Source organism: Callorhinus ursinus, unplaced genomic scaffold (assembly GCF_003265705.2).
Source record: "Callorhinus ursinus isolate GAN/ISIS: 27379988/994484 unplaced genomic scaffold, GSC_fseal_2.0 scaffold79, whole genome shotgun sequence".
In the NCBI taxonomy this organism is placed as follows: Eukaryota; Metazoa; Chordata; class Mammalia; order Carnivora; family Otariidae; genus Callorhinus; species Callorhinus ursinus.
In genome coordinates this window covers 833,194-857,751 of record NW_027397141.1, presented here as the reverse complement: position 1 = coordinate 857,751, position 24,558 = coordinate 833,194, and the positions used below count along the sequence as shown (strand labels likewise).

Below are 24,558 nucleotides of genomic sequence, written 5' to 3'. Positions count from 1 at the left end.
TTAAACAGGGTGTGCAGCCTCCTCATACTGATCAAAACCGTCACCAGGTCCTGCATCTTTCAGATATGAAGACCCACAAGAGTCTCGGACCCCAGCTAGGAGTCTGCAGTAGCGCGATCATCTCTGAACAGCCTCTTCCTCACACAGGTGGTGTGCAAGGCTGGGGTCAAGACAGAGAGAATGATAAACCAACAAAAGCCCCATCCATGGAACGATGGAACTCAGCCTGAGGACTGTCCCACCTCTTCACCATGGTGCTCTTCTAACTGGCTGTTCTTCGGGAGAGCATGGTGCACAATCCTGTGGAGCATTACCATCCACCTGACCCAATTCCTCATTATTGGGCTCTTATGCGTTTGTCGTATTTCTGATTTTACAGAAGATCGCTTTGTCGATAATCACTATTATTTGTCTCTCTGATTATTTCCTCCTGAAACATTCCCAGAAATAGAATTGTGATTCTAAAATAATGAACATTTTTTCAATGTATTTACACACACTGAGTTTGGCAGTGTTTGTGCAACTGACACCTCATCCAGTGGTGCGTGGAGGGACTCTCCCTCACAGACCCTTAGCCTTCTAGTCTTCACTATTACGTATTTCTAAAATGACTATAAGTAAGTTCAACGTACTGAATTCCTAAAAATTGGTCTCTTCTAATATATTAGGAGGGTAGTTGTATTTTCTTTTGTGTATTGACTCTATTATTTGTTTCTCTACCAAGAGATGGTGATCTTTTTCATTCGTTTCTATGACTGCTGTGTTTTTTAAAACTACTAACACTTTGGAAGACTTGCTGCAAATATTATTCCTCATTTATTATCTGCCTCTTAATTTTGCTCATTATTTAATGCACAAATGTTCGTTTTAATTTTTGTCATGGTCAATGATCTCAGTATTTCCCTTTGTGCTTTCTCTCCCTATTTGGATATTGGAAGGGCTTTCTCCACCCAGAATTAACTCCTTTCTTTTGTGTAACATGGAAACTGGGGTTCATTGTTAAGTCACTTACTCAGTCTTCTATTTGTGAATCTCATTTTTAAAAAGAACCTGTGTGTGAATTTTAAAGTATCCTCCCAAGGAATGTGGTCTTATTTAAGGTCTGTGATCCCTGCCACTCTAAGGCTGGCAGGTCACTCTGAGGTTAATGTCAAATTTAGATGAAAATTATTTTAGGAGTAAATGAAAATCAATCTCGAGGAATAGCTATTCAAACACCTACCGGAATTAGCCCAGATTTTGAACCAATAACTGTGAATTTTCTCCAATTCTAGTTTTCTACCAGAATATTAACAGAGGATTTTTCCTGCCACAGTTTTGACTGGGTAGGAAGCTAATACGTATCACATCTCAAAGTGAGACCAAATATGGACATTTGAAAATAGTTGTCCAAAAACTGCCTAAATTACCTTTTATTAATGTTTTATCTCTATACTCACACCCAATGTGGGGCTTGAACTCATAACCCCAAGATCAAGAGTCTCACGCTCTATTGACTGAGCCAGCCAGGTGTCCCAGCCTAGATTACTTGTGACCTCTACGTCTAGACTGAGGGCATAATAGCTCCAAATGAGAGATAAAGGGAGACTGCACATGTGGGAAATTTTTGTGTGGTGGTGGGGCCTGGATTCCTCCCTAATTCAAGTCAGGAGAGCTTGGCTTCAGTGGCCACCAACAGAAGCTCTGTGTCCTCGGGGGTTTGGTGGAGACACTATTACTGGTTTTGATTCCTGACTAGAAGTAAAGGGCAAGAGACAGGCTGGCTCTCTGCTTTCGTGGGCAGTGAAGGGGAGTCACAGATACACTGGCATCCGCTCATGAGTTCGCAGGGGCAAAGACAAACACGGGGAGGATTTTCCGGGGACAAGCCATTTTCGTTTTCAGTTCTGTTTCAGGGGGATGCCTGAGGAGCAAGCATGGTTCAGCAGAGACAGGCTGGGGTACCCCTGGTTCCCCAGAGTGGAGGCAGGCATGAAGGACCCTCTGGAGATTCCCAGTGATGGGGGTGAGGAGGTGGTATCTGAAGAACCCCCACATCCTCACAAGGGAAGGGGTCAGCTTCTTGCCCGGAGAGTAGAACATCCTCTCAAGGAAAGTCAAGTCAAAGCCTTCCAGGTCCCAATGTGTCTCCTCCTGCCCATCTGTCTCCTCCCATCCTCTCTCTCCACTTCAGTGACACGGAAGAAGAGGCAGTGGCAGGAGGGGAAGCAGATGAGCACAGCCACCCTCCCTCCCATGGACGCCCTGGTCTGACACAACACTATGCGAGCAGCAGGTTCAAGATTTCACTGAGATCAGGGTCCTCAACACCTGAGCCCACCAGCCCCTGCAGGATCTAGGGAGAGATTCAGGGGATTTGCAAACTTGGAAATGGGAAAATGGTTAGTTTTATTTTTTTTTTCTAACCCAAAATGAAATTTAGCAAATTCTTCAATGGTGAACCTAGGCTACACACCTACAATGCTATCATCGAAAGAAATATGCTCCTATCACATTGTGGTCACAGCAGGTAGCTCCAAATATCCCTCATATTCAACTCTACTCTAACATCATGGTAATGAGTACATCCATTACTCAGCGCCTTCATAAAGAAGCACATGCATTACAAATCACAAATTTAATTTTAATATTAGGATTATGATGTTTCCATATAACTGGGTTTCTTTGTAATTCTAGGCACAATTTTTAATACATTAAGAACACAATTCTGACAAGGAATCCACAGCTACCCCCAAGATTTAGAGGGTAATATGGCATAAAAAAGATCAGTGAACCCTGACTTCATGTAAGCTGAGACTTTTCATGGTTATATAGGACCAGACATTCCAATCTCTAAACTGAGGCTATGTGTTCTGATATAAGGTAACCATAAAGGCGCTATTCCCTAAAAATGGCCAGAAAGCTGATGACACTGGCTAAGTCTTCATTCAGAAGTAAGGGATGAACCAGACATACTGAAATAACAAAGGGAGACAAAAATAAAATTGCTTGATGTTTGCATCTCATGAATAATTATTTTCCAACAAACCAAGTAAATGAGTCCCAAGGCCAGATGTTATATATCAAATTCTGTGACAGAAGAGTAAAGAACCAGCGTCTTCATAATGGATCTGAAAGTCATTACAGTTCATATTTTCAAAGAGCATCTACGAGCTCGAACTCAGGAACGCATTTCCATATGCTCTGTAACAGCTTTTTTTTTTTTTTTTGGAATTGTATCCTTTTTTGAGGCTTTGTTTTCTTCTAAGAAGAATATCTGTGTAAACCAAGAGGTCTTTTTCAAAGAGCTACATTATGTTTGGTTACTCTACTGCATATTCTAACAGAGGAGAAAAAGGCAACATACTAGAAGTGTAGCGGCACTGAGCCTTTTGTTGACAGCTTTATCTTTTTTGCACAATTTAAGCGTGGGAAATGATGCCTAATTTTAAACCACAACTGGCATCCCAACTCAGGATACAGAAATCTGTGGAAGAGTGTCTTCCACTGTTCCCACCTACAAGAGACCAGAATGCGCACAATTTGGAGGCCAGCTCAGGGTGGTGGCAGTCATTAACATGACAGACTAACCAATTCAGATGTAAGAATCCACGGAAACCGCCACTTGCTAAATGCTGAGAGCCATCTTCCAGGAACAACTTCCTAGCCTCCCAGTCACTGTTACTTCCCTCATAAAAAGCTCAGAGATGATCATTTAGTTATTACACAATTATTTGCAATGTTTATGCTCAATGCTCAATAGAAACAAATCACAAAGAATGTCAACACTGAAGATGGTTGAACACGATAGCAATTTATGGCTCTGTATTGATTCTTTCCACAGCTTCGCTAATGAAGTAGGTGGGTCCTTTTGTTCAGCGGTATTTGAAACACTCATGCTATTTTTTTATTTAGTGGGGATCTTTTTTAAAAGAAATATAAAGCTGTAATGTCTTTTGCCAAACAGAGAAGCAAAGGTCTATTGGGTTTCTAGGCTGGACATTAGTGCATTTCATGTGTTCAAAGAACCGTTACCCACTCCAGTGTGGATTTTGAGCCTCCCACTCCAGGGAAACCGTCCTCGCTGAGAAGACCAACGACCTCCACGTTACTGAGTCCAACGGCCAATTCACCATCTCCAGGCACTTGATCTCCCAGCGGTATCTGATAGTCCTCGGCTTCCTCCCGCTCCTCCTCCTCATCGTACTTCCTTTCCTTGCCTCCTGCGACATCTCATTCTTTTGGTTTTCCTCCTACCTTGTGCCAGTCTCATTTCTGGATCTTTCTCTTCTTCCTAAGTTCCATGGCTCGGTCCCAAATTCTCTTCCCTTCTGTATCAAATCTGTGATTTCATCCAAGGTCAAGGCTTTCAATGTCATGTACATGCTAGTATTCCCAAAAGTGAGTCTGCAGCCCAGACAGCTCCTGACTTCCAGACTCCAGTATCCAACCACAAACTCAGCATCTCCGTGAAGATGGCTCAGAGGCAGTTGTAGCTCTATGCTTCCCACACTGTCCCTGCTCTCAGCTCGTTTTGTCCTCCACCTTCATTGTCCCATTTGATGTCAACTCCATCATTCCAGTTGTTCAAGCAAAAAATACTTGGAGTCATTCTGCAGTCACCCTTTCTCTCCCATCACTTGGCCATCAGGAAGTTCCAATGGATCTTCTTTCCATGCAGACGGAAGTTAGCCACTTCCTACCCCCTCAGCTTCCTGCAGCTTTGTCTGAGCCACACCACCAACCTCTGGGTTACTGGAAAAGCCTCTTACCCGAACTCTCAGCGTCAGCCCTGCCCTTTGACAGTCCATCCTTAACACAGCAGTCAGAGCGAGTGATGCTTTTAGAACTGAAGCAGGACCATGTCTCACTCTCTTTAGAGCCCTCCAACGTGTTCCCGTCACACTAGAGTAACTACATCCTCACACAGATGTGCAGACCCTGTGGGATCTGGGCCAGCTACGTCCCTCCTTTCCTTTACTCTGCTTAGCCTCACAGGCCCTTGTGCAGTTTCTAAATCACAACACACCCACCCCTGCTGCAGGGCCTTTACGTCCAGCACTGTTCAGCCTGAAATGCTCCTGTGCACACCTGTGGTGTGTGCAGACCTCTCTCAGATCATTACTCAAAATTCCTGGTCAGTGGGACCTTACCTGTGTGCCTCCAAAATGTCAACAACACACTCAGCACCTCCCTGTCTTGTTTTATTATTTTCTCCTTTGCATTTATCATTATTAATATGCTATATATTTAGCTCATTTATATTGCATATTATGTACCTTCCCCAATGAAATGTGAGCCCACAAAAAAAGGATTTTTGTGGTTTTGTTCATTATTATTTTGTTCACAGGAGGTGGTTAATTAATAGCTCCTCAATAGAGTAATTAGAATATTTTTCCATTTGAATGTGTGATTTTTCAATAAATTCTAAACATACTTTGTTTTCTTTGCTCATAACTTGGCATTAAGTTTTTTTGATAGTCTTTTGAAATTTATATTCCAAAGTCCAAAATCAGTATCTAGGAAGGGCATTCTAGAGGTCTCAAAGTGCTTGATTTGCATTTAATAAGTCTAAAATTGAATCAGGTCTCACACCACTTTTATCCATTTAGACAAGTCACTTCTCTCATCACTGTATTCAACCTCACATCTTATTTTTTCCGTGGTAGAAACTGACACTTCTATGCACCCCATGCTTCAAGCATCATAGTCCCGTCTGCTGGTTTAATTTCTCTCAATTTTCTTCCCTGAGCTTCAACACATTTAGTTCCACAGCAATTAACTTTAACACCAGCATGCCCAGTTCAAGTACATTTTATGGGTCAATAGTCCAAATGTTTCTTATTTTCATGATTAGACATTATGCTTATATTAGAATTAATCCAATTTAATGGTACTGTTTTTACATCACTGCAACTGTGCCTGATAGCTATAAAAAAAGTAATGACATGATTTTGCTTGGATTTCGAAATTCATTCACCAGAGTAACCCATAAATTGTTTTTCTTAAATTAAAATGAAAACATTATCCTATAAATTCCAGTTCAGATATCACACTGACAAAGTAATGCATAAAAATTATTCTCAATTTTTAAACATACATGGAAGAAGTCCTGAAGAAAATATATCATCCTAGAACCCCTGGTTTTCTCTGAGCGGTGACACACATGATTTCTAGTTTCCTTTTGCATACTTAGGTGTTTCCAAGATTTTTACAATAAATATGTAGTACTTTTACGATCAGAAAAAAAAGACATTTTTACAAGTTAATTGTACCCAATTCTATGCAGTAGAAATCAACTGGAATTCTCTATTTAAGCAATATTTTGGAGTCAGTTACATAAACTTACCAGAGTTACCCCTTCATCATTTTTCTCATCGACATTTCCACCATCTGATAAGAAGTGCTTGACATCCGTTAGCATGCTCAATGGTCTCTGAAGCTTCATCTGGCGCAGTGAGGTCAGATCCACTCCTAGGAGGAAAACAGCCTTTCAATCAGAAGGCAGAGATGCTTCTCAGCCGCTTGGGGATCAACCCTTAGCTTTATCTTACTGTTCTTTCAACGCGTTCCTCTTTGAAGCCCCTCTTCCACTTTGAATTCTCACTCAGAGTCCGTATAATTGTTTTTCTCGGCATGCATTCTATTTTCAGCTAGAATACAGTCTTCAGTAATTTTCCTCTTATTATATCCCAAAGATGCGATATGATGCCTTATCCATCCATGGCAGGCTCTCACTGCATCTCTGGTTTAGTATATAAATCATCAATGGACACTGCCCAAAGTATTTTAAACAGTTTGAATTGAACTGAAGTGAGTTATAAAATATAGTTTTTGTTCTCTATCATTTCCTGGCCAAAAGAGTTGCTTCCAAAAGCAATGTGGTATCCTGGAACAGAAAACTGCCTATGGTGGGAAAATTGGAAAAATCTGAATAAATCTATAGTTTGGTGAATAGTATTGTACCCACGCTAACTCCGTAGCTTGGATCAACATAGTGAGGCCGTGTAGATTGGTGATGTGGGAAAACTGGGTGAAGCGTATATGGAATCTCCCTGTGCTAGTTTCACAACGTTCCCACCTATCTCAAAAGCTTTCAAAACACATTTAAAGAGATTCTCCAATCAAGCATTTCATGACTCTTTGTGTTAATAAAGAGGAATCAACTAAAGCGGAGTGAAGAACTGGCTGTCCAACTTGACTGAGGAGTGGGGTATGCGGCCATGGAGAACTCAGGTCTGCTCACCGCCCGTCCATTCGTCTTCACGGCCTTCATTTTAACCTGAGCTTTCACGGTCGTGAATCTCTGCGGTAGCTCATACCTTCACATTTACGCATGCCGTTCCCAGCTTTGGTTCCTGGACATAACAGGTGTTTACTAAGGGGAAATAATCCACCTTATTGTCAGGGAAAGTAATCATGATCATGATGATGATGATTATAGTGACCATTAACATCTGCCTCTCACCCAGTGGCTGCTATGAACCAGCACTCTCTCCCTCTCCCATCTGACTGAGTCCTTGCAGCAAATGTGGGGGTGGGCAGGATGCAGGGGACCAGAGCACCAAGGCCATCAGGAGCAGTTCCCCTGGTCATGCCAGTCTGTGGCTGACCTCCTCCGGGGCAACTCTGGGAAAGGAAGTTAACCTGTCGGATCTCCCACATCTGCACTCACTCCGATAATAATATATATCCCAAAGGAGCGAAGAAGCTACAGACACTATTTCTAGGATCTGTCCATGGGGCAGAGAGCATCCAGCCTGTTGCATATCTGCCCTCATTTTCCCCTCAGAGCCCAGCACCTCTGCCTTGGGGCACAACTCTCTCCCGGAGCCTGGCTGAACATCAGAGCATGGCCTCAGGGGTCAGCCTGCCTGGGTTTTAGTGCTGCGTCTTGTACCTATTTCTAGTGCCAATGGGAGAAGGTAACTTATCCTTGGCCTCACTTTCTCCAGCTGCAAAATGGGACTGATAATGTTTGTTTCACTAGTTGTTATGAGGATGAGTTACAAACAACACAGAAAGCACCCCGCCCCATGTTTGGCTTGTGGCCAGCACTCAATAGATGGGAGCTCTCATTCGTACTCAGCTTCCCCGCTTCAGGGCTTACATGACATTCATTATGCCTCTTGTCATAAAGAGGCAGGCAAGAAGCAAACAAAATAAAGCCAAATGCACTATTTGAATAATGTGGGCTGTTTCAAATACTCTGTCCAAAGTAAACCCATGTTAGTAGAGACATGAAGGGGCACCAATGACCAGCTTTGGAATCTCCACATGCCATGTTGGAAGAACGAACAGATTTCCCCTAAGAGTTGCTTTGAGGTTTGTTAAGAACCAACTAAAACTATCACTCTCTTCTTATTTTTAGGATGATGGAATTGAACATGTGAGTTAATTTTGGAAAATATTATTTCTCAAATGTCAGTGTTCAATTTTGCACAGTTGGAAGCAGCAGAAGAATCTGATGGTTACATTATTCTAACTTTTATAATGTGGCAGTGTTTATGGGAGTGGTATGTATCTTTCACAGAATTACTTAAACACATGGTTAAAACTGAATGATAGAAGAACAGGGCTCAAAGATAAAAGACAAATTAAAAACACATTAGAGATCACTCATTTCAGCTCACTTACGATGTGTCATGAGAAAGCAATCTATTTTAGCCATTGTTGTGAAGGAATCAGAGGGGAATATTATGACCTTGTATCTTATTATTTTAAAACTTAATTTTGAACCAAATATGATACCAAGTAAAATGTGATTTCAGATTTTCATTATATGTTCAGGAAAAAAGCGTAAGTCTGTTTTCAGTAAGCCAACAAAACAGAAATCCCTTCTTTTCTTGGTCAAGCAAACTTATTAAGCTGCTCCAGGAGAAAAACAGCCAAGACTTACTATGGGCATAATAAGACTATTTTGTAATGGGCAATTGGCCAAGCCTGTCTTTTTTTTTTTTCCCCCGAAGAAATGAAGTTTTATTTTCATCCTGGTTTCTGAAAACCATTAATAGAAGTCCTGATTAGATTTATCATTTTGACAGGAATCTGGTAATTTTTTTTCATTTAGGAAATAAGAAAAACCTCATTCGCCTGAAATTCACAAGTGATCCCACATGCTACTAATTACTATTGCCTGATTACATTTGATACCATCAGGAGGTGCATGTGCAGAACTGAAATCGCAGTAACACCTCAAGTCAGTCCAAACCCTATGGTAACTAATCTCCCTAACTGTCCCTCTTATGATAACATTGTTTTTGTAACAGTTCCATGTTTCCTCTTCTCCATTACCCCTTCTTCCCTGGGGGGGCTGGGGGGGGTGGGGACTCGGCGCTGCTAGCTCAGGTAATACTGTACCACCGCGCCCACGCGACCGGCCCCTTGACGGAGGCACGGCGCTCTCTCAGCTCCTAGAAGTCCCAACTCTACGTTTTGTCTCCATAGGAAGCTTCCTAAGCTTGCTAAATCCAACAATTGAAGCCTGCTCTGGGCAGGCAACAAAAGGAAGCTGGTTCTAGCAAAGAAAAATAAACATGTTCAAGACAAAAGGGCGTTTCAGCCCTGCCCCCGATCGCTTCCCCTCGATCCTGACCAGAAGCATCAAGTGGGACTGTCCCAGGCACCATGGAACACACTGCCACACTAACAGTGAGTGATTCCCAAGACAGTGGCGCAGGGACAGCATTTTGAATGGACTTTATTATGCAGAAGAAATACACGAGGGCACTGTGCACTGATGAATCTGGGAGTCTTGTGAAGATTCGGCGGGCTGAGCCAGTTTCCGAGGCTGTTCCAAAAATAGACAACCCAGGGTTTTAACTAAGGCAGCAACCGCACAATCAGTGAGGGATGGGGACAGAGCAGAGGGATGTCAGGGAAGCAGAATCTATGAAATTTGGTGACAATTCAATGTGAGAGATTTAGAAAAGAGAAGTGACATTCAGATGGTCGGATTCCTGGCTAAAGGGTACAACAGAATATGAATAAGGCACACGAGGAGAATGGTAATTTCCACGTTGGGCGTGTCATTTCAAATAGTCTGATACCTTAACTTTATTAAAAATTGCACATCGCAGAGCAGAAGGTCTTCAGAGATATCTAAGCTGCAGGAGTATTCCTGGGGGCAGGCAGGTGGTCACCACACAAGGAATGGGGTGAGATAAGCCCGAAATAGCATGCAGTGGGCTGGAAGAAGATACACAAAGACAATAGCTCTGGCAGTCGTCCATATTTTGGCGCCTGCATGTGCAAGTCTCCAAAGGAGACTAAGTGAAAGCTCAAAGAGAACGGAGAAGAGTACAAACGATCCTTGCAGGTGAACGAGGTCGCACAGAACAGTGGGATGGGGGGCACAGGGAGACGAGTGAGCACAGAACAGAAGGGTGATCCGCCCACAGACAGCCAAGGAGGCAATGGCCATCCCTGCAGGGACATTTCCAGCAGCGGAAGAAGCTGAACTTCAGTGGGCGCAGTAGAGGAGACCAGGAGCTCAGGAGAATAAATGGGATCGACTTCTTCTAAAAGGATGGATGTCCATGGAAGGAAGAGAGGGAGCTGGGTGATGAAACACAGGGAGCAGAGTGGAAAGCAGATATTCTTCCCCGAGCTGTGCATCCGTCCCGGACCACCCTGTGCTCCCCCTGTGGCGCTTTCTTCCCTTGCGGGATCATTTTATAAATCCATTGCTTTCTGCGAAAGCCAGTGGGTTCCCCTCGCGCGGCAGAGCCAAGATGCATCGTGCGCTCAGTCGGCGCTCTGGGGAGCTCAGGCGGTGAGCTGAGGTTAACTGCTGTGCCGGGATGGACAGTGTGTGTCGGCGGCGACAGTACAATTAGAACTTGTGACCGGCGATTTTCCACATAATCAGCTTGCTCCCGACCTCACCTGCCTCCTGCCACATGCATCCTGATGGGACAGCGTGATAAGTACTCGGTGTGGAAACTGTAGGAAGCGCACAGAAAATTCAAGGACTTGCAACCACCCAGCTATTAAGAATGCAGTGCGGAAACACCGAGAGCCAAATAGTAATGACAATCTTGTCGTGGGATATTAGAAATTTCTGAGGCTATCAGCCCACACTGTCATAGCGGATAACTCTAAAAGCACACCGACGAGGGGGCCGGAGAATAAATCGAATGAGACAGTATTCCCGGCAAGCGTGGCAGCTGATACAGACACGGAGGAGGGACCCCGGCAGGAACGGGGAGCAGACTGAATGACCCGAGGGAGGGGCAGATGGGTGGGAGGCAGGGACAAATGAAAAACAGAATTAAAAACTGAGGAGATACTAAATTGAATTTGTTCCAGCAAACATGCATGTTAACAAACTGATTGTGACAGCCAGCGTCATGACAGATTTTCTCCTAACCATTCAGAGTCAATGCCTCCCCCTCTTTCTTCTCCCTTAATCACATTGAAAATCAACCTCATGGGGCGCCCGGCTGACTCAGCTGGTTGGCATCTGGCTCTTGTTTTCAGCTGGGGTCGTGGTTCCGGGGCTGTGGGATCGAGCCCTCTGTCAGGGCTCTGTGCTCAGCGGGGTGTCTGCTTGGGGATTCTCTCTCTCTCTCTCTCTCTCTCTCTCTCTCTCTCTCTCTCTCTCCCTTTGATTCCCCCACCCCTGCTCGAGCTCTCTCTACAAAAATGAAAAATAAAAAAATTAAATCAACCTCCCAAAGGAATACACTTATTTTTCTTTATAGAGGGTAGATAATACTGCTTTTGCAAATACTAAAATTTCTTATCAAACAAAATCCTTGGATGAGTTGAAAAGGTTTATCAGTCAGGTGAGTTCTTTTGCAAATAAAGATACTTGATTTTAATTTTCAAAGAGAAATATTTACCACTGTGGCTACAAGAAACTCAGAAGAAGAAGAGCAGAAAGGTGTTAAATAGAATTCAGTCAGCTAATACTACACAACTGAGTTCCGCGTGCAAACTCAGAAGTGGGCACCTCCAGTCCAAGTTTTGCAAAGGTCCAAACAATGAATTTTGCAGCCGGGGATGTGCATGACGTCAGGCTTCCCTCCCCTTAGAAGTGATGGAATCTGTCCCCAAGGAGTCACCGCTGACAAGAGGATAAAAGATCTGAGTGTGACCCTCACGTAAGGGGCAGGTACATGGAGTGAGGAGAAGAGTAGGGAGCCACACGCCTTCCCCCACGCTGTCTCTGTCACCCCAGCCTGGAGACTCTGTGACCTTCGGTAGGACAGCACGGCTCACATTGTCCCTAATGAAGATAATGGTACTCACCCCGCTTTCAGAATTAATGAGATAATTTTTTTTAAGAACTCGGTGGCTGTTAAGTACTAATTATTATTATTCTAAGCCATCCTCAGAATAAACCTTCTGATACAAAGGATCTGGAGGAGGCAAAGAGTGCAGGGAACAAAGAGGCAGATGTGAGAGCTTTTCTTAGAAGCAAGAAGGCCAGAGTCAGAAGCGCTGTGTGGCTCTTAAAATTTTTAAACTTTTTGTCTGACAAAAGATCATACTTGAAGGGATTGGAGTTTCTCTGTTGTTATGTATACCTAAACGGAAAGGAAAAAAAAGTGGCAGACTTCTTCAGCTTAATACCATGTTGGGCTCAGGACTGCAGATACCTCCCACTTTGCCAGTGCTGAACTTACTCATGAAATTATATGTTTAGTCTGTGCAATTAAACACTCTTTGTCAGGAGATATAGCTGGGAGCTGGGGCGCATCTCTTCAGGCTAGCACTGTGACCCAGGAGCCTGCTTCCAACACTGGTGTTTCCAAGTGTCACCAAGAGTGGGTGCTGGGATGCTGTGCAGCTTGCCCTTGACTTAAGCCCTCACTTACTTACGGGCGTGTTCTTCTTGCAAGGACAACACACTTCAGATGACCTGGCTCTCATCAACTCAAAATTCAGTTGTGCGGGTTCACTTCCCTTGCCCTCCCAGTGGAGAATAGATTATAATTACAAACCCAGTGCCACTGATTACGGACTTCAGATGCTTGTTAAAATGTTCCTTCATTTCTAGCCTCTCGATTTCTGCTGCCCTGCAAAACGGCATTGACTGAATCAACAATGCACCGTGGTGGGAACAATGAAATGTTATAGAAAAAGACAGACTTCACGTTATCCAATCTAGGGAAAGCACATCCATCTGCAATCATGTAAGCATGCCTAAAAAATAAGTATGCACTTGTAATTCTACCATGCTGTCTTTAAATCTTTGTACAGTTTTTCAAAGCATCCGCCTACCATTTTCATCCAGATAAGTCAACAGGATAGAACTGGATTCTGTCCCCTCTACAGCATAATCCAACGGGATATTTCCATTAACATCCTGGAGAAGGACGTTGGCTCCAGCCTGTAAATGAAAAAGAACAAACAAAAAATGATGTATACTGTTAGCAAAGAAAGCAGATCAAAACTTTCACTTCTGTGTTAGCGGAGAAACAGGTCCAGAAAAGTCTGTACTAGATACAACCCTGGAGAATCCTGTAGGAAACTGTAATTACGTCGCAAGACAAATGCAATAATTATTTCGTGAGAAACTCCAATAGGCTAAAAACGTTCAATTGACCTTTGCAAGACCTTAGCACTGACCACTTCTCTCCACCCCTCTCGCTAAACCCCAAATATCCAGCCCATGACTGAGGAGCCAACCGCACCTCTGTGTCTTGTTTCTAACACAGTAGAAACTCCCCATGCCTTCGGAGAGTCTCCATGGAGAACTCTTCTATGAACTTCGACCCATCTTCCCCAAACTATCCTATAAGCTCTTCAAGCACCTCTTCCGCAGAAAGTCATTTGAGAGCTATTCTCACACTACTATGTTTGAATAAAGGCATGGACTAATGGCTTCTGGCTGTTTGTCTTTTTTTTTTTTTTCCCCTCTTTCCAGAAACTATTTTCTGAAAAAAGCACAATCTGTAATGGATGAAGTACATTAAATATGGCCATGACACATTGTTTAGCTTCCTCCTTGATGAAGCACCCTTCATCAAGCACCTCTGAGGGTGCATGCCCCACCCCGCCGCCCATTCCCGCTTAAATACAATGACAGATGTATTTTCCCTTTGGGAAAAAAATTTGCTCACATAAATCTTTAATGAGTCCCATAATATTTATCAGGCATGGTTTGCATCTCTTCTCCAAGGGCATGGCATAAAAACGTACCCATTGACCAAGACTCCCCGTTCACCTCCCAATCACGAGTCACTGAACTCAGGTCAAGACAATGAAAGTCTTCCCCTATTCTCTTTACTGAATACAATTCTGTGCTGCAATGTTACTGAAGTTTATATACTCTCCGAATCCCTAAGGTTTCATGAAAAGGTGTGTGACATTCATAATCTTATACACTAAAACGGGGGATTTTGCCTTCTGTTATTCTATACCTGTATTAAACAAACAGCTTTCCTATACCTTACGGACTGCACACAGCATTTCCATAGGACTGCTCTAAATATCCTGTGAAGACAAAACTGAAAGTAGATCCAAGTGGCAAAATCTTCTGTATCTTGCTATCTGCCCTGCAAAGAACTATGCCGCTCACCTCACCACCCAGAGTGCAGCACATTCGATTTTCTATAATTATACAAAGATACTGCTGTATTTGAACAAATTAAGTTCTATAATGCAGATTCTCACTTAGCTAAGGAAACGTGTAAGTTTAAGGTCCTTAAGACTTCAAAGGATCTTCTTTGTGCATTTAATTTTTTTAGGTATTCAGAGTTTGAAAGGAAATCACTTGAGGCAGTATTGTTAAGCAGACTTTGCTAATGAGTCCTCTCCTTTAGTGTCCAACCAGGAGGGTAAGATTTTGCATAGCTACTCAAGTACCAATTGTTAAAGAGAGAACCGTAGGGTGTCATTGTCCATTTCCGTACTCATGAGCGGAAGTCAATCAAGTCATTCTCTTTTTTCCCCAATGCATAAACGTCCGGCTAGAATCTTATCTCTGCCAAACATCTGGATACAAGGCAACAGTGAATATAACTAAGAGTCAGGTATTATCAATAACAACAAAAAGAAATAGGAGGGCAACTCGGTGCTGAGGGGGATGGTGCACCTGGAGAGAACTCTTTCTACTCTGTAAGAAGTAATGAGGCTCTTACAAAGCATGTCTCAAGCTGACACCTGCAGCTCAGTATTTTAGCTGGGCTCATTCACTGCGATTCCAACCCATTCATCACTCACCAGTCTGCGCTGCTCAATTCCCAGGTGTTCTCCCCCTACAGAAGTTAGTCTTCCCTGGGGGTGAGAAACTTCCCGCACCAAAAGATCACAGCTTATCTCCCCTTACAGTAGCCCCCACCCGCCCCAGCTATGGTGCCTGGCCCATGTTGGGAACTAAAAAAGGTTTACTGGGAGAAAAAAAAAACAAACAAACCAAAAAGGCAAAAACTGAACTTAGACTAATTATTAAAAATTAAAGCAGAGAAATATAATTTTCATAATTTTTAACTAAATTCCCTTTTATTTTTAAGGGTGCACAAATAAAATTACAAAACCACTGTATGCATACTTACATTTCCTGACTTTGCTCCTTCACATGGATATTCGTGAATATTCCTTTCCTTTCCTTCCTTCCTCCCTCCCTGCCTCCCTCCATTCCTCCTTCCCTCCCTCCATCTCCCTCTCCCCTTCTTCTCCCTCTCTTCTTTCTTTCCTCACTGGACAGGGTGAGAGCACCCCACCTGTGGGTGTCCTGGTGCTGGACCACCTCCACCCTGACCGTCTGGTCTTGGGAGAGGCCCCTGAACAAGCTGAACTGCGTGCGGGAAGAACACTGGTCTTCAAGGACCCCCTCAGAAGCTATATATCTGGAATTATACTTCTGAAATTGTACATCTATTAAGAAAACAAAAATGGAAAAAACCACCATTGATAAGATTCATGACTGGTTATCATTCTTAGTGTGACTGGCTCAAGTGTTAGTATGAATTTTAGTTGTTAACAAATCCCACCGGAACTGAGGGGCTGAGGACTTGGAAAGACTTCTCAAAATGTCAGAGACCTGCCTTCATACCATCAGGATGGTCTAATTTCCAGCGTACAGAAAGGAAACGGCCCACGGGGTTGGGAATGAGTAACATTCATAACGTACTGTGCCAGTACTTATTTTTTTAAATACTTTGAGCCACTCAGTAACATAAAATGAATTTTCTCGAAGTTACAAAGTGAGAGCCAATAAAACATTCAATAAAAATATCCCCTTGACATTGTCCCTTTTTAATATGAAATTTGAAAACATATATGTATTCTAAAATACTTTTTCTCTTCCAGACATGATATTCTTAAATACGTTTTTTTAAAAATAAAATTCTTTTCACATTTCAAATTTCATTCCACGGATGCTAAGAGTCCACTAAATGGTTTTTCAGTGCTGAGTATCAAAGCCGGGGCAAAGTGCTCCTGAACTGTGCCACATATTAACTACAGTGTTTCTGTGGATGCAGGGCTCACTATTTTTAGTACAGAACGTGGGCACCAACAGCAAACATAAACTTTAATTTCCCCACGTGTCGGTGTGTGCATTCCACGGCGCACACCACTGTTTCGTTCAAGGGCCTGAGAAGCAGGATGAGGTGAGGGCTTTAGGCTAGATTTTCAAACGCAGGACAAAGCATATCCAAGGTCGCACCTACTCTATTGAAAAGAACAACTGTCTAAGCCATCAGGACATGTTTTCCAAAGCTTAAACAGTATTTTATAATAACTAATGTTGTACTTTATAAAAGCAGATGGCTTAGGAACTGGCTGTGTAAAAAGGATAGTGAGTGAGAATAAATGGTAGGCACACATAGTTTCCCGTTTATATCCAGCGCCCGTGAGCACACTAAGCCCTGGGAGGAGTGTGTGTGCGTGCACAGGTGTGTATGCGTGCAAAACACCTTCCTAGTTCTACATTCCTACACCTGATCACCAGATGTCAAATTTCTTACACTGACAGTCATCATTATTCTTTGTCTTACTCAAAGAAGAAGTTGCGCATTAAGAAAAACTGGCATTAGCGAGAACAACTCAACCAAAACATCTTTTCCTTGCGCAATACAACTCTTGAGGCAAGTCCTTCAGTTTGGCCTCAAGACAATCAATCACGTCGTGATTGGTTTTCATCAGGGAAATGAAAGTAATCAATGTTATCTACGCAAAATCCCACTCCTCAAATACTTCCTTCGGTTGAGGACTGCACAGTTTCTACGGGGAGCCCCGAGCACATTTTCTCTAAGGAAGGCCACCCAAACTCCAGCCTGTCCTAACCTATGTTCCTTGGTATTGGAAACAGAACTCAAATATATCACCCCCCCCACCCGCCAGATAGGAAACTTATTTACTGCCTATTAGATGACATATGAACCCATAAGTGCACCTTTCCTGTAAATAAACCTTGTATTGGTTGCTTCATGTAAAAATTTGTTGTCAGTGAATATACCTGCCAAGGCTTTCATTCATAATAATTCTCTAACACATTAATACTGGAATTTTAATGAGAGGCAGCCGATGGCATCTTAATAAGCAAATGCCACTTTTTACAGGCTAACACTTTCTGGTAACTCTATTCTGATATAATTTCAAGTTCCGTTAAAGTTGCAAGAGCAGTACAAAGAGCTCCAGTTAGGGGTTGAACTGCATTCCGCCCCCCCCCCCCAGAAAAAAGGAAACACTGAAGTCCTGATCCCTAGTAGCTGTGAATGTTTCCTTATTTGGAAACAGGATGAGTGCAGATGTAATTAGGAAAGTTAAGATGAGGAGCCCTGGGCCACACACGCGGCGGGAGGGTGGCCACGTGAAGACAGAGGTAGCCATGCAGCCACCAACAGAGGAATACCAGGTGGCCCGAGGACCTGGACGAGATAAGGAAGGAGACTCTTCTAGAGGCTGCAGAGCCCTGTGGCCCTGCTGACACCTTGTTCAGACTCCTGGCCTCCAGAACGATGAGACAATAAATTTCTGTTGCTTTAAGCCCTTTAGTTTGTGGTACTTTATTATAGCAATCCTAAGAAACTTAATACTTTGCCCTTTACCCAAATTTGCCAATTTATACTTTGCCCCTATTTTTTGCACTCTCTATTTTTCCTGAATCTCTTCTTTTTAAAGTTTGATTTTATTTGAGAGAGAGACAGGGAGAGAGGGCGCACAAGCATGAGCAAGAGCAGGGGGAGGGGCAGAGGGGGAGGGAGAGAGAGAATCCCAAGTAGACTCTGAGCTGAGCGTGGAGCCTGACGAAGGGCTCGATTCCACGACCTTGAGATCATGACCTGAACCAAAACCTAGAGTCAGCTGCTTAACTGACCGAGCCACCCAGGCGCCTCTTCTGAATCTCTTAAAAGTGAATCACAAGAATCATGTCCCTTTACCCGTAATATTTTAGTATGTATTTCATAAGAATAAGGGTAATTCTCATGCATGAAAGTTGTTGCATCAGAAAATTCAGCATCACTAAACACTCTTATTGAAACCACCATGCATACCCAAATTTCATTAATTTTTCCAATTGTATCGGTGATAGCTATTTCCCCTGGCTCAGGAGGTAATCCATGATCCCCCTGGGCATGTAGGTACCCTTTCTTTTTAATTCCCTCCAATTTGGAACAGTCCCTCTGTCTTTTCAGGGCCTTCTCTCATATGTCCTTACAAGGAGGTTTTTGGCAGGCAAAGCACAGAGGGAGGGAATGGCACGTTCATCCCATTGTATCCTATCAGACGCGCACATGATGTCTCTTGGTCCCATCACGGATGACATTAACCTTGATCACTGGCAGAGGTGAGGTGTGCCGGGTTTCTGCACAGCAGAACTACAGCTAGGAACCCATGAGTGCAGGCTGATATCAAGAAACACATGAATACCTGAATAGAGGGGAGAAGAAAAGGCTCTTCCTTACAACAGAATACCAACCAATACATGCAGGAGGAATGACAAGGTTAGAATCTGGCATTCGCTCTAGCTGTAACTGATTCAGATGAGAATCACCAAGGGATGCTAACACTATGTTCCTGGATGCTGGAAAGGCGGAAGTTTGAAGGAAACTTTGATGAGGAATAGAATATTTACACAGTCCTCAAATAGCCTGCCACAAAATATCCCACTTAAATATAAAAATGTTGGCATCTAACATGGTAGGGAAAATAGAAAATTCTGGGAGCGGATGTTTTGTGCTTTTGAATTGCAGATGGTTTCTCTTCTTTCTGTAGAAAATCTTGCATTATGTGCTAGCAGGAAAAAAATGAAGGTTGTCCCAAACTAATGTATAATGCACAAGCAATTATTTTAGGTCAGAACACATGCTAATAGTATTCTGCAAGCTTTTAGTTTAAGGATACTGGGAATTGTACTGTGGGATCAGAGGGATCACCTCACCTCTTTCTTAAGGCTTCCAGCGCCCATGTCCTCCAGACCCCAACAGGCTAAAGACTGTCTCCAAATTTTTTGAATTCATTTGACCAAAAATACTGTGTTTGGGAAGCGTGACAATGTTCACTGCTGAACTATTCATAGAGTCTCCTATTAACTAAACAATAAAAGTTGCTATCCTACAAGAAATGCACATTCAAAAGAAAGAAACACATATTTAGATAAGAACAAGAAGTCTACATGGGGCTTCTGAAATAGAAGTCCATAAAAGTTTAATTGTGTATTTCCAGTATCTTGCATTCATTGAGGGGGTAAATTTGGCAACACTGTTCAGAAATGGAAAGTGGGACATCAGAACTCAGGGAGCTGCAAAACATGGACACGACAGTCAAGGGTGTTTGACTTAGAGCTGACAGGAAGCAGGAAAGGGGAAGGGAAGGTCTCTTGGCACAACGAAATGAGGCCTGGCGCCAGAGAAGCCACGCCGAGTGCCGGGCTGTTGCTCTCCAGTTTTGTGACCAAGGGCGATACACCTAATTCTGCCCCTCAGTTTGCAAAGTGGATGGAGACAACAGTTCGCCTCAGTGTAAGCCTACGCGGTGCCCAGCACAGTGCTGACATACAGTGGGCACTCAATAAACTCTAGCTCCAGTAATAAAAGTAATTGGAAAAGAAAGAATATCTTATTAAATACGGTCTTTGCAAAGACGACCCTGAGCTAGACTCTATTAAATCACCCATCCTTCTCTGCACACAGTTGTTAGCTGGGTCCTGAATTCAAGTTCCAAAAGGCATGCGCAGAATGAGCCGGCTAGAAAGAGAGAGAGGCAGGGAAGTTCAGCCTAAGTTCCTTGAAGTGCTGAGGATGGTAGATTTGGTTTGATTGCTTCCCTTCTTCCCGTCACTGTTACCAGACAATATATTTGACAAAACCAGCAATGAAGAAGCAAAATAATTTCAGTCAAAGGCAAGAAATGTTTAAAATGTCATGCCCAGAATACGCGGGTCCAACAATGTTAAAAGTTTCAAGCGCAGCATCTAATGCAAACCAGGAAAAAAAAATACCAGAATGCCCTGTATTATCCTGCTATTGACAAAAATGCAGTGTGCTCTGAGATGTATAAGGGAACTCTTTGTAAATCTGTTCCTTAAAAAGAACCCACATGTAACAAAATACTTTTATGAAAGATTAAGTAGAAACTTATAGGCACTTCTGAAAGAGATCTCCCAAAAATCTGTCCAATTCATTTATTTCCAGGTAATTTGCTACTTAGTTTTTTTGAAAGTCTGTCTTCCATCCAGTGACCCAGGAAAACACTATAGACCCTTCACTACTGCTTACAACCAATTATTTGAGAATGAAAAGAAAACTTTATGACAATTCTGCCCTGTCTTCAAGGACAATCTCCAAAAGAACTGCTAAAGCTTCAAACAAATTAGAACAAAGACAGCAAACTGCTTTTATAAAAAGACAATCAAAACCATAAGACTCCCCCCAAAAATGAAACCTAAAATCACTGAACAAAAAGAGTAATAGGTACTGACCCAAAGGGCCACCAAATGCAATCAGGGAAGACAAAGGCTCGTGTTCTTGGAACGACCTAAAATCTGTACGCTGCATCGTTTTACACTTGTTATTACTGTTGAATTGGGCAATTGGCAGAAATGCTATTTTATAAGGTACATTCAGAAGGCAACCCCTCTCATTCTGAAATACTCATGCCACCAAAAGGAACAAGTGAAGAAAATGTTAAACCTCAAAACCCCTTGGGGCACCTGAGTGGCTCAGCTGGTCAAGGTCATGATCCCAGCATCCTGGGGTTGAGCCTCATGTCGGGCTCCCTGCTGGGCAGGGAGCCTGCTTCTTCCTCTCCCTCTGCCCCTCCCCGCTGTCTGTGCATGCACACCTGCTCTCTCTCAAATAAAATCTTAAAAAAACAAAACTAACAAACAAAAAAACCCCTCAAAACCCCAAGACATTGAATCGCCACCTCTTTCTCCAAGGCTTAGCTGAGGCATCCCAGTTGAAAGCCCTGTGGCAGTCAGGGGGAGAGGGTGTCAGGTAGAGTGTGCACCAGCAGAGTGAATTACCCCAGTGAATGACAAAACTATGAAAGGAGATGAAAACATATGACCATTCTCTTGGATCCATGGCAAGTCTCCAATATACTATAGTCAAAGGTGAGGAGTAAGACTTTAGACAAGTCGATGACTAGTGAATGGGGCTGAGAAGGAAGAACCCATCTTCCTGCCACAGGCCATCTCTCTTGTACTTGAGTCAGACCAACCAGAGAACTGCTGAGCTTCCACCTGCCGACAATCACGAAAGCTTAAGGAACTGAGGCAGAAGATCCATTCATCTCTAGTCTGGAGCAGAGACTTTCCCATGGATTTGCACCGTTGAAGCACAGTGGGAAAACTAAAAGCATGCAACTTTCCTCCTGCCTCTGCACTGTTAGCAGATAATGTAGGAGGCAATACCACTGGGGAATCCATTCATTCATTAAGAACTATGTATTAAGCCCCTTATTATAATTAAAATGTACTTTGAGATTTTAATGATTGTGAATTTTTATGGTAATAAAAATTTTAAAACCTGTATTACAACATTTAAAATTTTATAACAGTTGAAATTATATTGGAGCACATTTTTACAGCTCCCTCTGTAAACACCCTGAGGTCAATAATTACTACTTTGGGAGCATGTAAATACTTGGGCGTTGCACTGTTGCCCTGCTAAGTAACAAACCATGTCAAGAAAACAAAATATGTCAGAAAGAAAGGGTAATTGAAGAATTCCAAGTGAATGGGTGTGGATAGCATTTACAGCCATACTAAAGAAGTCTAGACACGTTTCTACTTATGAGAGAAGTTTGATGGGCACAGAGCAGTGGGCAGATATGATGGCGCCTGGGATTGTGGGACCGCCAGCTCAAGCCCCAGCTTCCAGGCTAAAGATGAAAAGTCAACGTGTAGCGACATAAACAGAGTTATTAAACACGAAATAGATATAAAAACCAGAGGAACCATCTAAAAGAGTTCAAAGTGATTGGGAAGAAAAATGTGAAGGGAAGAGCTGAAGGGAAGGACATGGCTAATCTGACAAGGCTTCCAAAAAGTCCCATAGAATTATCTGGTTTTCTGGCTTTCTAAATATCAGCTTGTATGACAGAGATACAAACCTAAAGGGAAAAAAAATGGCACACAAACAATTATTTATGTCATGAAACATGTATTGCCAGGATGGTGAAACAATGTAACAACAGTATCGTAAACACAGAAAAAGTAATGAAAATTTGTATAGAATGTCTAAAATAAGAGAATACTTAACTAAGGACATTTGTATGATCCAACTGCATATCACTAAACAATGTTGGAGAAGAAAACTGTAAGACCTGGAGATGGACAGAACGTGTATATAAAAAGATGGACGCATTATTAAAGCCACTACCAACAAAGCCAACCTTCCAAATTTAAAACAAGGGCGGACACGTTTTGTGTTACATTGGTATGACCACCTAGCATCCATCTTTGTTTCCTCTTTGAGACTGGAGGATGTTTTGGGGCACATGGAAACTCTTAACAGGTACATGATCAAAGCCCTAAATGACAATCAAAATAGCATTTCTCTATTAAATACTAAAGTAATACAAATGCGTGAAGCGGTTCTACAAAATAAAAAGGCATTCGATGTCTTAACTGTTCACAAGGTAGAACTTGAGCTATCATAAAAATAGAATGCTGTGTATACATTCCAGATTACCACCAATATACTTCTGGATTTCTAACTGACATGACTACTCAAATTGGCGCTTTAAAGGATCTCTCTTTCCTTTAGTGACTGCCTTAAACTCCTGGACTGGAGGAAAATTATCAAAGGTCAACTGTCAGAGGTCTTTTATTCTGACTTCTCTTTCTCATTATATTAACCTTATTTTACTGTTATTCCCTGTGTCTCCTTGCCTAGTGCCACGGCTCCTTCAGTACCATAGCCTCCAGCTGACACATGATCCTTTCTATTCTAGAAGGTTCATCGGTGTTGTCTGTGTTGGATTCCGCTGCCTCCCCCTTTTGTAGCCCCGCTGTACTTTCCCCAACTAACCAATCTGACCCATAGGTAGGGACATCCCCACGCCCCTATCCAGCAGGAAGACGTTACAGATGATGAGACCTCCACCTTCAACAACCTTAAAGATTTATGGGTCAAAATTGTTCCAGGGGGGAAATGATGAGGGAGCAGAAGGCAAGCTGAGGACAAAGTACAAGATGACACCCTGCCAACCATCCCCCCCCCCCCCCACTCCAGGGTGGGATGTGCGTGACATTCCTCATGGAAGCTCCCAATTGTCTTAATGTTAACACCTTACTGAGTAAGGGACAGGCGGGGCTAGGTAGGGAGAGGTAGGTAGGGGACCATTGGATCAGGCTCACAAAATTAAAAAATTCAGGAGACGAAAGGAAACCCGAGATAAGGGAACAAACCAGACCATCCTGTACTAGGTGTCAGAGGCGGGGTCTTGTTATAACAGCTACTTGTGACCAAGAAAATTACCAGACCCTAAATAGTAAGCCATTGAGGGTGTTATCACTAGTCCTTGCTCTATGGTGGTATCAATGGAGATGTTAAAAGGATTTAAGTTCCCCGGTTAGCTTTCAATAAAAGACCATCCCTAAAAGCCCTCAGTGGCAACCCTGTCTGGACCCCTCTCACTCCCGAGAGCTTTTTCTGTATCTTCACTTAATCAAACTATCGCTTTGATGAGGGAACAGAAGGCAAGCTGAGGACAAAGCAGAAGCTGACACTCCACAACCCCCACCCCCACCCCCACCATGGGATCTATGTGACCTTCCTCAGGCACTCCTTGGCTGCCCTAAAGCTCAGGAAAGGAAAAACAAATAGTTAACTTGTAGAGATCACAATCCTGCAAGACAGGAGACTCCCTCATTTACAAATGTCTTGGCAATCTACAAGAACAAAGCATTTCTATCAATAACCTAGCTTCCAGAAGGAAATCTAGATAAAATTGAATGTTCTTATAACCTGCAGCCCATGGACAGATACTTGGAAGTGGGCAGAGTGTAATGTTCCTCCAGGAAGCTCCCAACTAGCTTCGTGTTAATGTCTTGCCAGAGGGAAAAGCAACCTTGACAATGGCAAGGCCTCTGGTATTTCTTCTTTAACATATGAAAATGTTCATATGAGTCTTCTTTAACATATGAAAATCCTTTTGAAACCTCCCTTTTCC

The 24,558-nt window shown here is 42.8% G+C and overlaps 1 protein-coding gene across 4 annotated transcripts in view; it reads right to left on the bottom strand.

The window, feature by feature from the left end:
• MYO16 (myosin XVI) overlaps positions 1–24,558 on the bottom strand; it is a 593,786-nt gene that overhangs the window by 351,674 nt on the left and 217,554 nt on the right. For all 4 annotated transcript variants that reach the window (XM_073887420.1, XM_073887418.1, XM_073887419.1 and 1 more), the window contains exons 5-6: positions 13,210–13,318; positions 6,329–6,453 (exon numbers count right to left, since the gene is read on the bottom strand). In XM_073887420.1, the coding sequence (XP_073743521.1) occupies positions 6,329–6,453; positions 13,210–13,318 (234 nt within the window). The remainder of the gene's footprint in view (positions 1–6,328; positions 6,454–13,209; positions 13,319–24,558) is intronic.